This window comes from Notamacropus eugenii, chromosome 7, assembly GCF_028372415.1.
Source record: "Notamacropus eugenii isolate mMacEug1 chromosome 7, mMacEug1.pri_v2, whole genome shotgun sequence".
Lineage (NCBI taxonomy): Eukaryota > Metazoa > Chordata > Mammalia > Diprotodontia > Macropodidae > Notamacropus > Notamacropus eugenii.
Window position 1 is genome coordinate 145,898,417 of NC_092878.1, and position 16,841 is coordinate 145,915,257.

The 16,841-nt window shown below is 36.7% G+C and overlaps 1 protein-coding gene across 2 annotated transcripts in view; it reads right to left on the reverse strand.

The window, feature by feature from the left end:
• Window positions 1–551: 551 nt before the first annotated feature.
• The window catches only part of FGF5 (fibroblast growth factor 5), a 30,825-nt gene continuing 14,535 nt past the window's right edge, over window positions 552–16,841 (reverse strand). The window contains exon 3 of one of the 2 annotated variants that reach the window (XM_072623271.1): window positions 552–2,374. In XM_072623271.1, coding sequence (XP_072479372.1) covers window positions 2,024–2,374 — 351 coding nt within the window. In that variant the 3' untranslated portion in view covers window positions 552–2,023. The remainder of the gene's footprint in view (window positions 2,375–16,841) is intronic. The other variant, XM_072623270.1, reaches the window with a different exon arrangement.

Sequence of the window (16,841 nt, forward strand, 5' to 3'; positions counted from 1 at the left end):
AAAATAGCCAACCTTTAATAGCTGGATACCTCATTCCACAGAGTACACAACATCTGAGCTTGTAAGAATCTCTATATTACCATCAAACTTAGTCAAGCCTGAAGCATTTATTAGAGTATAAATTAATCATAGCTCTTTGAGGTTTGCAGGGTTAAAAAAAAAAGCCTTAAATTCATAAAGAAATCATGCATTAAATTGAAATAAAGTTTTATCAGATTATTAGTTTTATAATGAAATACTCTATTTGAATTACAGTATTGCTTGACTATTTATGCTAATCAACTTAAACTATATTAGCATAATTAATGAGAAAATTTTTTCTCCCACTAAAACAAACCAGGCTGACTTAAATGGTAATCTGTTCAAATCTCTTAACTTTTTGCATCATATTTACAAAGAAAAAAAGCCACATCTTTGTTTTTTTAAAAAAGTATGCACACATCCTGACAAATAAGCATACTTTCATATGTTTTCTTTTGTAGAAGACCAAGAGTATGGTGAAACAGATACCTTTTGTGAAACAGGTCATTCTTACCAAGAAAGACACATAGTTCCCATAGTCACTACACCACTTTTATTGCCACATTTCTGTATAGAAGATGAATTCAAATATATTCCCGTAAACTGCATATAAGTGAGCACTCAGGGAAATAAATAAGCTATGCAACTCATGTTAAATAAAACTTTTGTAGACCAGCACTTGCTGTATAATATGACGCAGGATTAGACACCATCATTACCTGCTCCTTTCTCAAGGGAGGATTACTGTAGCATACAAATTGCCTTCGATCGATCACTTGTTTTCCATTGAAATGAAAGGCTGCCATTGTTATAGGAATGGTTGATTGTCTTTGGAAGGAACGACTTAAAAAGTTTGATCACAGTGACAATTTTTGATAATGAGAAAGGACACAGATAAGAATTATTTGATAGATCTTTGAAGTGGGTATAGTTCTTTTTGTTTTCGTGTAATTTGTTTCCATAGGCCTCTCTAGAAGGGATGCTACATTAAAGATATTTTAAACCCTCCATACAGCATGCTTGTTGGAAATGTAAAATGAATTCTTCCACTCTTTGGGGAGCGGGTGGGTGGGTAACTGTGAGGAAAAAGAAGAAAAGAAGGGAAGGGAAGAAAAGAAGAGGGGAGGTAAGAGAAAGGAAACAGAATGAGGGTTGTCCTCACCAAATGATGCTGTACATATATGGAAGAAAAAAATGCTTTCTGTACTTGCCCCTCCAAATGCCTTTCCCTTTTGTCCCCAAAGCCTCCTTCCCTATATTCTTCTCTCATTCTGGCCCAGCCACCAAAGAGGAATAAGTCCACATTATGGCAAATTACAAAGAGAAAGGAAACAAGATGACCCTGGGGCTGTGGGGCAAGGAAACAAACATTTTTAGACACAGATCTAAACTTAGAACATCTGATGAGGCGTGGTCAAAAATAATGAAAAGTATGGGAAGAAAGAAAATGCAGAAGATATCTACATAAATTGCAAAAGGGTTATAAGTGCATGGATAAGTGATGTATCTTACATTAAAATGATTCCTTAAATTGTAATAATGAAAGTAAGAAAATATGCCTTTTTCTTAAAAAAACAAACAAACAAAAAAAGAGTTAATAAAATATTTTCTCTGCACCAAAATATTCTTTGGAAAATAAAAATAAAAATGTCCCATGTATGTTCTTTCAAGTTGTTTTGTAAAAATGATCAAAATACACAGTCCAGTCCTGAAAATAGAGGTCCAAATGCCATCGAGAATTAAGCCAAGAAAAGGTTTCCCAAGTCACTGATTTGCAGCTGTCTTCTTCCATTTAGGTTCCTACTAAGAACATCACTTCATTAGCACTCTTCTTTACTGTTAAACAGTAACATTGCTTGGATCTAGGGATACAAATTGTTATCTCCTTGCATGTCCTTAATGGAGAAAAGCACAGCTTGACCTGAAATTCTAGGCCTAGAACTCTGAAGACACCCATAGCAACTACTGAAGGGGAAAACAAGTCTCCTCACAAGACTGAGTGCTATCCAAACCGAAACTTGAGTCTATATTTGACTGTATGTGGCTTCTTTCGAGGTGCAGGAAGGGGGACCTTTGGTTTAACCAGGTGAGGAGGTCGCTTGTTTTTTTCTGGAACAGTGACTGTAAAAGAAAGTTCTGGCTGCTCTGACTGTTTGAATCTTGGAAGGAAATGGGTAGAAATATGTTGGGGTTTGACTCTTGGGCTGCAGCCTCTTTTGGCTTTACCCCGTTTGTTCAGTGCCACATACCATTCTCTTCCAGTCTTTTCTGTCTTGTGAATGGCTGAGGCATAGGTATTATAGCTGTTTTCTTGAAAGCGCTCCTTGAATTTGCAATCATCTGTAAACCTGGCCTAGAAAACAAAATGAGAGAATTTTGACTTTCAGAAGGAAGCCTTGAATAGATTTGAGACATAATAGAAGCCAAAGTTTTAGCAATTCCTATTCCATCCCCTTAAGTAAAACTGCCCAGATCTTGCTGTCAACACAGCTCCATCACTCACCACATTTATTTCTGAGCTGATTTCTGCTGAGTTACCACTGACTCAGTAGCCCAAACACTAACATTCATAAAAGCAATAATTAGGTGCCTTAATATATTTAATTATTGTTCACTCCATGAGAGGTCTAAAAAATAAATGACCCCTGAGATCTGTAGCTGCTTGCAGATTTGCAGAAAAAGCACTTTCTTCTAAGGCAGATTCTTGCAAGTTCTTGAACCCTGAGCCTTAAAAGTAACCAGAAACTTTTGCCTAGGAAATTGTCCCTTGGCAACACATGAATTTGTGTTCTGAGACCTGGGGTTTTGTAGTGCCCTTGAAACGAGAATAAATTTTCCATCATTATCAGTAATATTTGTATTGTTAAGAGAGGGCCATCATGTAGCTTTATTTATGTTCTGTTATAGCTCTTTGGTTTTTGGTGTTCTCAGAGGCATAGCCACAGAGTGTGGATGGCTTCAAATTATTTCTTTTTTTCAATCAAACATTGACTACTTTATACACTTCTTAGACGATGTTTTCTTTATAAGTCCTTATAAAGAAATAATGTGTAAATTATATAATGTATTTATATGTAAATATCTAAATAATATAGAGGAATGTAAATATACAAATTACTTATATATGATACATAAATAATATAAATCTTTATAAAGAAATATATACTATTTACGTAATATAAATAATTTATATGTAATATGTAAATAATATACATGAATATGAATATAAAATTATTTAGATACATGTAATATAAATCTTTAAAAATAATATATCATCCAATATGTGTATAAAGTGGTCAATGTTTGATTCAGAAAAGAAAAAAGTAATTATAAGTCACTACTACTCTGTGTTAATATGCCTATGAGAAAACCAAAAAGTAACTGTAGGAAGGAGCAAACTGGTAGGGATAGAAAACAAAACAATAGTTCATGTAAGATATTTTCCCTTTCTTATAGAAATCTATTATTTGATGAAAGGAGAAAAAAAGATATTTTGTGTGAAATAGAAGAAATAAGGAAAAACACAGATTGTGTCAAGAGAAACTAAAAGTAACCCTTCAGAGAAAACTGGATAAAACTCTTTTTGTGAGGCAAAAGTAATGACTGCATTATTTTTCCACTGTTAATTTGAATATAGCTATTTTCATGACTAGGAATTTATTATTAGAACACTTCAAATCAAAGGATTATTTAGGACTAGGGGACTAACGTAAAATGATCACCTATGCCATATTTGATATTGTTTTTGATTCTGGGTGAAATAGGTCACTGAGACCCTGATTCCAAGGTTTTAGAAGCAAGAGGGAAAAAAAGTCAGATCATGGCTGTTTGAAAGTGCTGACTGGAGAAATGGAGAATTCTCTAGTATGGCTTGAAGACGTAGTCAAATGGTTGCTTTGCTTTCTAACACCATCTAAAGAAAGAAGGAAAAACCCTTGAAAACTTGCCTCTATTTACCTTTATTCTCCTCACGAAGGGAAAACCCATCACAACCTGTAAGCAGCGAGAGGACTTTTCTACAACCCGGAATTAAAGAGAAGTGCTTTTTTTTTCTTTCTTTTAATTGAGAGAGTATCACATTGTCTACAGAGGAAGCCTGGAACCTCTGCAGACTTCAGCTGTAAAGATCCTTTTATGTAAAAGATCTTAACTTACTTGAGTGGCCCAAGAATAACAGAAAAATGACCTAGTTCAAAAGAGATACAGGTGATAAGTGGTACATAGTAATGCCAGAAAGAATCCAGATCCAAAGATTCAAGGGTCATGCTTTGGGTACATGTATTTCCCTACTCATGTGCTGCTCCGCTAGGTTTCTGTAAGAGTGTTTTTAATCCGCTCCCCCCATCCCTAGAAACCATGAAAGAGTATGGACCTGGTTTATAAGTGATCTGTTATGTTTTGATTATGCCTACTTTGAGCAACGTTATGTTGTGATCATTATTGCTTTTGACTTCTTATTTACTAAATATTTCACATTTAAGTGTTAATGATATCATTGTAAAAATATGTAAAAATGTGAAGCATATAGGTGGGGGCTCAGCAGCTACAATATGGATGAAGGTGGATAATCCCCATACAAATAACATTCAGAATCCTGACTGAATTGCAGTCACAATGTTGTCCACATCTGGAAAATCACTGCAAACTGCTAGTGAGGACAAAGGTGGGATGAGCAAGGCAAGTCAGAGAGAGAGAGAGAGAGAGAGAGAGAGAGAGAGAGAGAGAGAGAGAGAGAGATCTGGATTGAACTGTAGAACTGAGAATATCGGGGTCACATCTCTTGATATTTGCTACATCTATAAAGCTCTTCAGAATTTCCAAAATCATTTCACATTTCGGTCAACCCTTACAATTCTTCATGAAAACAAACCCTAAAATCTGAAATATTTTAGAAACAAATTTTAGGTCTTAATAAAGAGAGACATCTGAAAAGAAGTGTTTCCCTCTTCCAGGTTCTGGGAGGTTTAAATTATATAGATTTCAAGGGTATCACACACAATTCACATATGACATTACATGAAAGGATCCCAAAACATAAGCTTGGGTGGACCTTCAAGATTGAGTCCAGGGTCAAGATGACATTCTGACTACAGTCTCTAAAACAGCATAATAATTACATTTCCAAACAATATAATAAAGCATTCTTTCTTCACAATAATGCTATGAGACAGAATGGGCATTATGATCTACTCTAAATATTTGGCTACATGTAATTGGGGGCCTATGGAAAGAACTAGATACCAGTGACATGTAATTTGCTTATGCTGGTTATTTACAGGTAGGTGCAGTTTGAATTCTGATAGGAGCCTTTATTTGGGAATTGTGTCCCTATGCATTTGAATTTTCTAAAACTCTACTGTAGATAGCCCCTAACCATTGCTACATCTGAAATCCAATAGACTGAAAACCGAAAACTTTAAGCAAAGTTCAATATCTTTGAGGTCTTGATCCCATATTCTATAAATTCCATTCTAAAGTAAAAACTAATGCTGGTATCATTTTAAGAAATCACATAGTAATTCCTTTTATATTTTTTTAAAAAAGAAAGGACTTATTACAAATAGAAGTGTGAATTTGCTCTTAATTTCTTAGCTTTTTGAAGTATTGTGATTTCTTGGTTAAATTATAGTCTTAAAGTTTTACCAAAAAAATAAAGACTTCAGGGATGAAAGGATGAGAATTTTAGAAGTGATGATGTGTTAGGTTTCAGAGGAGAGTAAGACAAAATGGAAAGAAAAAATATATATAGCCTTGAATTTGTTCTTGAAATGCAATTGAATACAATTAAAAAATCTTACATATGGTACGCTGACTTCATTTTCACTTCTGTCTTGCAAAATCCATTATCTCTAAAACTTAGGTTTGGGAATGATCAGACTTGGGCAAGACCAGAGGTCAGGCCAAGTACCTTGAAATGTACTGAACTCTTCAGTCTCTGATTCATATTTATTTCCCTTAAAGACGCAGTGAAAAAAGGTATTGAGGATTTGATAAGATCTGTTATTTTTGTTGTTGTTTGTTCAATGAAAGGGCCTTATTTCACTATCATACATGCATAAACCTTGCTTTTCTGGTCTCAGTTCCATAGTATTAGTGAAAACTCTCCCTGAAAACTCTTGTTCCAAAAGTGCTGATGTTCAAGAAGAAAGTCTTCAGGCATCCATTTTTCACAATGCATCCTTGGTTGGATGAAGGGGGTTGTAGAGGAGAGGACATTTTTAAAAAGTTTCTTGAGTATGAGTGACCAAGTCCAATGACCATTAGAGAGCTTGGTGATGTCAATGGGATCACCTCACCAATCTCATTACATAGACACACAAATATATGGGGCAAAACTTCAGCTTTCATCGATTGTTTTGGACATCATTATTGGTCTCTTAATTAAATGTTTTGTCTGAAAACTTCCTTGAAGTATGGCAGAAAAGACCCAGTTGAAGCAAACATTTCAATGAAATGCTTTCTCACAAAATATAGCTTTTCCACAAAAAAACTTCACCCAGAATAAGTATTACTAGCCTTATACAGACATGAGGTTAAAAAGCATGCAAGAAACCCTTGCATCTCATGCAATGAGACTTTGACACCAAATGAATTGGTGCAGACCTAGAGTAGATGATTTTAGAAATATAAATTTCCCCACTGCAATTTTCTATGAAGTCACTAAGTGGTGCAGCGGATAGAACATTGGCTTTCATGTTAGGAAGTCCTGAGTTCAAATATCACCCCAGACACTTACTTGCTACTTGACCCTGGGCAACTTCTGCTTGCCTCAGTTTCTCCAACTATAAAATAGGAATAAAAATATCACTTCCCTTTCATGGTTGTTATTAGGATTAAATGAAACAATAGTTGTAAAGCACAGTGCTTGGCACATAGTAGGTACTTAATAAATATTCCCTTCCATGAGATTTCAGTGAAAGCATCATTTTGATCAGAAGTCACGTAAGTACTGTATTTATTAATTCAATATGAGTAATATAAGAGAATGAGATTTATTAACATTAAGATAATTTTTAAAATGTCTGATTAATCAATCAGCCCACCAGTAAACATGTATTAAGCTCCTTTTATGTGCCAGGTGCTAGTGATAAAAAGAAAGGCATATGACAGAGACTTCTGTTCTGAGGGAGCTCACAGTCTAATGGAGAGTTAACATGCAAACAATCACGTAAAAACAAGATATAGACAGGATAAATTGCAGATAATCTAAATATGGCATATCACAGATAGTCTAGTTTAGTGGATTCAGGCCTCACTGAATCACCAAAATCAGAAACACGACTTCTAGGTCAAGTTGGAAGACAGTCCCTACTGAAATGCCTTAGGGATCTGTACTTGGCATTGTGTTGTCTAAAATGTTTATCAATGACTGGGATAAAGCACATAGATGGCGTGTATATCCCAGTTTAAAATGACAGAAGGATGTTCAGAAGGATAACTAATTCATTGGATGACAGTCAGGACCCAAAAAGCTCTAAACAGGCTAGAATATTGGGCTAAATCTAACAAGATGAAATTTAACAAGGCTAAATATAATGTTTTAAATCTGGAATTTAAAAAAAAAATATTTCACAAGTAGAAGATGGGGCAGATGTGACTAGATAACAGAATTTCTGGGAAAAAAAAAAACAAAACCTTGAGACTTTAATGAACTTTAAGCTGAATGTGAGTCAGCAGTGCGATATGATAGGAAAGAAAGAAAATAAAGCATTCTTGGGCTGCATTGAAAGGCATAGAATCCACAGAATGGGGAAGCCCTGGCCAGTCTTCATCTGAAGTAATGTGTTAGTTCTGGGTACCACATTTTAGGGTTACTAATATGGTGAAGGGACTATAACTCATGCTAAATGAGGGTCTTTTGAAGGGCCTGAGGATGTTTATTCTAGAGAAAAGAATGCAGGAACATGATGACTGGATTAAAGTAATTGAAGGACTGTCATGTAGAAGAGAAAGAAGACCTTGTCTGTTTGACTCCAGAGAGGAGAATGATGAGCAACAGGTGAAAGAAAGGCTGACTTCAGTTCATTGCAATCAAAAAGTTCCTAAAAATTAGGACTATCCAAAAAGCAAACCTTTTCAGGAAATCTTGGGATTCTCTGGAAGAGTGATCAATGAAGGTTTAAAAGAAGCAAAAAGAATCTAGACGGAGGTCAACAGAGACAAGAACTTCCATTATCAAAAAGAATCTAGATGGAGGTCAACAGAGACAAGAACTTCCATTATCAAAAAGAATCTAGATGGAGGTCAACAGAGACAAGAACTTCCATTATCAAAAAAGAAAGGACAGAGAAAAGACCAATGATTTTTAGCACATAAAAGAACTTAGAAAGAGGAGTTTTCTTTAAAAAGAATTTCAAAGGATGGGTGAGAGATAGATATACACAAAAATATCCAGAGCAGAACTTTCTGTTGTGGCAAAGAACTGTAAATAAAGTATGCACTTGTCAATTGGGGAACGTCTAACGAAAACGATAGGAATATAATGGAATATTACTGTGCTGCTAGAAATGACAAAAGGGAGAGATTCAGAGAAACCTTGGAAAACTTATAAAAATTAACAAGATCAAGTGAACAGAACCAGGGAAACAGTTTATCTAAAGACAAGAATTTAAATTAAGACAATTTTGAAAGACAAGAACTCTGATCAATGCAATGACCAGTCACAACTCTAGGAGACTGATGATGAAAAATGTTTCCTACCTCTTGTCAGGGGTGATAGACTAGAGTTGCAGAATAGTCAGATATTGTCAGACAGTCCCTTCTAACCAATTTTATGATTCTATGTAGAAAGTGTAGGAAATCAAGAAAGATTTGAACTAACTAGCCATAAGACATACTGAGAATTGAGTAAATACATTTGCTCTATAAAAATCAATCCCTAATTTTCCGTTTTTTTTTGTTTTTATGATTCACATCTTTCCCCTTAAAAACATCAACAGCAGAGGAGCCAAGATGGCAGAGTAGAAAGATACACATGTGCTAGCTCCGAATCCACAGCCCATGGAGTGCCTGTGAAGAAGAACTCCCAAAGAGTTCTGGAGCAGCAGAAGCCACACAGGGCAGAATGGAGGAGATTTCTGTTCCAGAGAGACCTGGAAAACTGACCCGAAGGATCTCTCGTGCACCAGACAGAAAGCAGAGCCCAGTCCTGGCTTGGCCTCGCACACTGAGAGGAACAGATCCGAGCAGGCTTCAGGGACTGAATCTCCAGTGGCCATGCAGGTCCCTCCACCCACAGGCAGCAGAGGTCAGTGAGAGGGGTTTTTCAGTTCATGGAGAGGGGAGTAGGGTGCCCCCATAACTCAGGCCCCCTAGGGAGGCAGCAGTGGAGGAGGCAGCAGTGGAGGTGGCAACAGAAGGGGGCTCCCAGAGCAGGCAGGTGCTCAGATCCAATGTCGAAGGTCTCTGCATAAACCCCCTGAGGGAACTGAGCCCCGTGAGGCGGCCCTGCCCCCACCTGAGCACCTAAACTTAATCTCACACTGAATAGCAGCCCCATCCTTGCCAAAGCCCAGAGGCTGGGACTGGGAAACAGCATTTGAATCTCAGACCCCAAGCACTAGCACTGGAGGCGAGGTGGGTGTGGAGAGGAAATTCAGAAGTCAAGTAACCTACTGGGAAAATGCCCAGAAAAGGGGGAAAAAATAAGATGACAGAAGGCTAATTTCTTGGTGAACATATATCTCCTCCCTTCCTTTCAGATGAGGAAGAACAATGCCTACCATCAGGGAAAGACATTCTGTATCCCAAACAGGCAAAATAAATATTCAGTGGGCTCAGGCCATGGAAGAGCTCAAAAAGGATTTTGAGAATCAAGTTAGGGAGGTGGAGGAAAAACTGGGAAGAGAAATGAGAGAGATGCAAGAAAAGCATGAAAAGCAGGTCAACACCTTGCTAAAGGAGACCCAAAAACATGCTGAAGAAAATAACACCTTGAAAAATGGGCTAACTCAATTGGCAAAAGAGGTTCAAAAAGCCAATAAGGAGAAGAATGCTTTCAAAAGAAGAATTAGCTAAATGGAAAAGGAGGTTCAAAAGCTCACTGAAGAAAATAGTTCTTTCAGAATTAGAATGGAACAGATGGAGGCTAATGACTTTATGAGAAACCAAGAAATCACAAAACAAAATCAAAAGAGTGAAAAAAAATTGAAGACAATGTGAAATATCTCATTGGAAAAACAACTGACCTGGAAAATAGATCCAGGAGAGACAATTTAAAAATTATGGGACTACCTGAAAGCCAGGATCAAAAAAAGAGCCTAGACATCATCTTTCATGAAATTATCAAGGAAAACTGCCCCAAGATTCTTGAACCAGAGGGCAAAATAAGTATTCAAGGAATCCACCGATCACCTCCTGAAAGAGATCCAAAAAGAGAAACTCCTAGGAACACTGTGGCCAAATTCCAGAGTTCCCTGGTCAAGGAGGAAATACTGCAAGCAGCTAGAAAGAAACAATTCAAGTATTGTGGGAATACAATCAGGATAACACAAGATCTAGTAGCTTCTACATTAAGGGATCGAAGGGTGTGGAATAGGATATTCCAGAAGTCAAAGGAACTAGGACTAAAACCAAGAATTACCCTACCTAGCAAAACTGAGTATAATACTTCAGGGGAAAAACTGGTCTTTCAATGAAATAGAGGACTTTCAAGCATTCTTGATGAAAAGACCAGAGCTGAAAAGAAAATTTGACTTTCAAACACAAGAATGAAGAGAAGCAGGAAAAGGTAAACAGCAAAGAGAAGTCATAAGGGACTTACTAAAGTTGGAACTGTTTGCATTCCTACATGGAAAGACAATATTTGTAACTCTTGAAACTTTTCAGTGTCTGGGTAGTTGGAGGGATTACACACACACACACACACACACACACACACACAGACAGACAGAGAGCACAGAGTGAACTGAATATGATGGGATCATATCTTTAAAAAAATGAAATTAAGTGGTGAGAGAAATATATTGGGAGGGGAAAGGGAGAAATTGAATGGGGCAAATTATCTCTCAATAAAAGAGGCAAGCAAAAGACTTTTTAGTGGAGGGAAAAAGAGGGGAGGTGAGAGAAAAACATGAAGTTTACTCTCATCACATTCCACTAAAGGAAGGAATAAAATGCACACTCATTTTGGTATGAAAACCTATCTTACAATACAGGAAAGTGGGGGAGAAGGGGATAAACAGGGTGAGGGGCATTATGGAAGGGAGGGCAATGGGAGGAGGAAACAATTTGAAGTCAACACTCTTAGGGAGAGACAAGATCAAAAGAGAGAATAGAAGCAATGGGGGGCAGGATAGGATTGAGGGAAGTATAGTTAGTCTTACACAACACGACTATTATGGAAGTCATTTGCAAAACTACACAGACATGGCCTGTATTGAATTGCTTGCCTTCCAAAGGGAATGGGTGGGGAGGGAGGGATGAAGAGAAGCTGGAGCTCAAAGTTATAGGAACAACTGTCGAGTACTGTTCTTGCTAGTAGGAAATAAGAAACACAGGTAAAGGGGTATAGAAAGTTATCTGGCCCTATAGGACAAAAGAGAAGTTGGGGACAAGGGAAGGGAGGGATGATAGAAGAGAGAGCAGATTGGTGATAGGGGTAATTAGAATACTTGGTGTTTTGGGGTGGGGGAGGGGAGAAATGGGGAGAAAATTTGGAACCCAAAATTTTGTGAAAATGAATGTTAAAAGTTAAATAAATAAATTCAAAAAATAAATAAATAAATTTAAAAAATTCAACAGCAGACTCTGGAAATTATCAAAGGGATCAAAGAGAGATGTAGGTATACAATTAATTGAAGTCTACACAAAAATGAGATATTACTGTTCATCTCCCAGAAAGGCCAATCCTTCTAGTAGGCAGAAGTTCAGATATTCTGCATCTACCTTCACGATCACTGCCTTATTCAATTTAGGTGTCCTCTCCATGAGGTACTGTCCTTCCACCATTTTGGTTGCAACACTGAATTTCCAATTGTCCAGATCCTATCTTCCCTTGTCCCATAGTACCCCCTTGTCACCAATGCACATTAACAGTAATTCTCAAGGACTTTAAATGAAAAAAGGAAGAATGAACACAAGGAAAAAATAAAGGAAGAAAGAAGGAAAAAAGAAAAAAGAAAGGAAGGAAGCAAAAAAAGGAAGGAAGGAAGTAGGGAAGGAAGGAAGGAATGCCTTATTGTTTTAATGAGAAAACTTGGTCCTGAAGATACAAGAAAAGTCGCATTTCTTTGCAGAGCTAAAAGACTATGGCTGTATGAAACTTCACTCATGTTTAATGCCCCGTTGATGTGTTGGTTAAAAGAAAGGAAATATACCACTTGTATTTTCCTTCCCCTCACTTCTGGAAGTAATTGGTAGATTCTTTCTATCTTGACTTATTCCTCTGGTTCTAAAATAGATCTTGGCAGTTTCATTTATTTTGAAATATAGTGTCTAAGACTTTAAAAAAATATATATATTAACATGATTTCCAGGGAATCCAATGATTCTTAAAGGCTCTCTGTTTGATCCATTTTTCAGGTCACTTGTTTTTATTGTCAGATATCTTGCATTTTCTTCTACTTTCTCAGTCATTTTAATTTTGTTCCAATATGTCCTGGTATCCCATATTCATTTACTTGCACTTGATGTATTCTAGTTTTCAAGAAGACCATTTCTTGGGTAAAATTTCCCTCTTGCTCTTCTAAACTATTTATTCTCCTTCCACTTCTTCATGGTTCTCATATCATTTTAAAAATGTCTTACTTCATTTTTTCGAGTTATTCATGTAGTCCTTATGGAAAATCTATTTTTTTCCTATGAGTCTCTCCTGCGGTTGCTATGGAGTTAATTGCTCCTTCTTTTGGGGAATCTCTAGATTTGTACTATACACATACACATGTGTGTGTGTGTGTATACATATATATATATATGTATACACATATACATATATGCATACACAATATACATATATACACACATATAAATATATATTTGGCATTGGGTCAGTATTTTCTTTGATTTAATTCATCTCTCCAACTATTTGGTTACTGTATTGGGGCTTTGTCCCAGAGATAGTCTTTGCTCCTTAAAGTGCTTTTGAATGAGGTCTTCTACTCTGTTTGGTCTGGCCCTGGATCCCTTAGGTTTCTACACTGATCTCCACCTCTCTAGGTTTTCATCTTTCTACATCTTGCCTCCTCTTCAAGGTTCAGGGTGCTGGAGCTACAGGGCCAAGTATAGCATCTCAAAACAAAGTGCTTAGGACCTCTGAGAACCTGGGTGTCAGACTATCCTAATGGGAGCACCAATGTGTTGCTTTGGTCACTACACCCTGTAGGGCTTTCAAGGTCCCCACTCTGAAGCTTTCTCATCACTCTAGGTCTCTACTGGTGGGACTTTTGCTCTTGCCTTTGGACACTGAGTCTTGCAGTCTACATGTGTCTCTAGCCCATTTCTGGTCCTGCTTGAAGGCTGGGTTTATTTGCTTGTCCTGCTTATGGCTTTTCTAGTGGTCTCCCCATTTATTGTCCATGGGCTGCTGGGTGATATTTTATTTAATTCTGGGAAGGAAGAGTCATTTTTCATTGTTTCTCATTAGATTTCTTGATTCAGTCTGACAGAAATTTTAGGTATTTTCTTTTCTAAACTGGGAATAAATATTAGAGTTGGACAGTATTCCTCCATTAAGGCATCCATCTTGACCATCTGGGTTGGGAATTTTGAGTCAACCAGGTGGAAAGGGTAAAATATTTGGAGCTATTGGACCTTATAATCAAAATAATAATAACTGATATTTCTAAATGTTTTGAGGTTGACTGAGTATTTTATGTTATTTGATCCTTGTTTGATAACAGTCCATTGGCATAAGTACATCTGATATTATTATAATTACCATTTTACAGATGAAAAAGCCCAGGGAGTTTAAGTGACTTGCCCATGCCCATATAGCTACTAAATGTTGCATGCTAGATTCAAACCCAATTCTCCCTCGATTCCAAGTCAAATATTAATTCTACCCTATCTGTTAGAGCAGTGGAAGCATTGTGTAAAAGGGAAAGAGTAGAATGGTGGTCTAAAAATCAATATACATTGGTTCAGACACAAACTCTACTATTTACTACCTGTAGGACATGGCTAAGGACCTCCTTAGAATTCACTTTCCTCCTCTATAAAATAAAGAATTGGATTACAGAATTTTTAAGGCTCCCTCCCCATTTCATATAAGGAATTTAGAGCTGAAGTAGAATAGGAAGAATGGAATAGGTGTTCCTTAAGCTGTGTGCCAGCCGCTGTGTTAAGTGCTTTCCAATTATTATGTTATTAGATCCTTAACACATCCCTGGCAGGTAGGTACTAGTATTATCCCCATTTTGTGGTTGAGGAAACTGAGACAGACAGAGGCTAAGTGACTTGTCCAGAATTAGTAAAAGTATCTGAAGTTGGATTTGAACTCATTTTCTTGACTCCTGGATCAGCCCTCTGTTCATTATACCGCCTCACTGCCTAAAGGAACTTAGAGGTCTTAAGTCCAACCCTTTTAGTTTACAGTTGAAGAAAGGTAGCTCAGAGACTTTAAGTGATTTGTCTGGGGTCACACAGGAACTAAGTAGCAGAACTAGAATAAACATGTCCAACATTTAAGGCCAGTTCTATGTCCTAAGGGTCTATTAGTACTTACCAAACTGTGATTTTTCTAAATCAAGAGAATTTATAAAAAATTACTACACTTTGTCAAAGATCTTCTAGTCTCATAAATAGCATCTCTGAATTCAAGGTATTGCCATTAGACTTCAGAAGTTTAATATAGCACAGTCTCCTGCTTCAAAGACATCAACCTCCTCGATCTATTCTCTTATATTCTCCTCCCCCCACATATATGTGTATATATGTATATGCATACATGTTCATACAATGCATATATACATGGACATGCACATAAACATAATGCATGTTTTTGGGTGTGGCTTACATATAGGCACATGCATGTTTGTAAACATGGGTATGATTAAACATGGAGATGAATCTTTGGATATGAAAGCAGATTTGTCCTTGTTCTGTAAGTTCATCAGTGAGTAAATGCCTGATAAACAGAAGATTTACAAACTGCTAATAGAAATAGAGCAACTCAGCCATATGATTACTATGCAATATACCTTACATATGTACAACATATGTCTGTATAAACACATATATCTGGGTTTACATTGTATAAAAAAGTGAATTTGAACTGCAGAGATAGATGACCCCCTTCCATCTGCATTTTGGCATGAATTTGTCACTTATTCCCTATGAAGTAGAATTTTCAGAGTAAGAAGTGACTTCAATGGTCTTTGAGCCCAACTTAGGCTAGCAAAGTTAAATTAGAATATCCTAGATAATAAGGAGGTGTGGGAGAGGTGGGAAGGTATCTCTCTTCTAGATGATACTTTAGGGCAGGAGAGGGGAACCTGTGGCCTTGAGACCACACATGGCCTTCTAGGTCCTCGAGTATAGTCTTCTAAGTCCAAGTTTTACAGAACAAATCCTTTTATTAAGGAGATTTTTTCTGTGACATTTGAATTCAGTCAGAGGGCTACACTTGAGGACCTAAAGGCCACATGTGGCCTCAAGGCCCCTAGTTCCCCATCCCTGCTTTAGGTTGTAGCTTTGCGAAGAGGATATTTAATTAATATATCTGAATATTAATGAAAACCATTTTTCACTTCTTTATTTCACTTTGTGAGAAGTGTTTCTGGCCACCCTTAGACCAGACCTTGAATTCCAGTAATTGTTCCTAGGCAAACCAATGAATACAGTCTGCTATCAGAGGAGGAGAGGCCTTGAAAGTGTCACTTCAGGGCTGATCAAGTAAAACATCCTCACCTGTTTCATAATGTCCTCCACTTAGAAGTTTTCCTACTGCAACATTTTCTATGGCTCTTTAGATTGATAATTAAATATCAATCAGTTATTTGATAAATATTTATTAAGGGTCCGCTCTGTGTCGATGACTATGCTAGATAGTATGGATGTTAAAAAAAGAAACAATCCCTGTCCTCATGGAGTTTATATTCCATCACAATAAATATAATACAATCATATATATGTGCATATATATACATACACACATATACATATATATGTATATGTATATATACATATACATACATACATACATATATGTGTGTATATATATGTGTGTGTGTATATACATATATATATATGTATATATATATGTGTATGTGTATATACATATATATATATATATATACCTATATATATGAATGTTCTTTAATAGAAGAAAGAGAGAATTTCCATTAATCTAGGCCTTTTGGCAGCTCACTGAAGGAAAACAGTGAGACCCAAAAGAGATGTCTGAGTTATAACAAGATTGTAACGAGGCACTTGAAGGAGTTGTAATTAACGTGGGAAGTTCTATAATTAAACATAATGCAGGGAAAAGAAACATCTATTAATAAGAGACCAGAAGGTGGCCTAAGTAATATATTTTAACAAAGATAGAAGTAAAGTCTAAGCAGGGTACTGAATTGCCAAGGAGGATACTTTCCTACCTTGTCAAGAAACAAACAAAATCTTTGCTGAGAAAGAATAATAAGGGGAAGCTAGCATCTGCTTTGCGGGAAGCTGGGAGAGATCTCCTTCCAGAAGAGAAAATTCTGGACCTTCTTGGGAACTCAAGAAAGACTCCCTATCAAACTTCCTATTAAAATGCAAAACACAAATGGTAAGGAGGGGAAACAGAAAAAGATGAAGAGGTAAAGGGACTACTTCTGGGAAAATATTTTATTCAGTTTAAGAACTATCTGAGAAAGAGAAGATATATAGAAGGAATAATT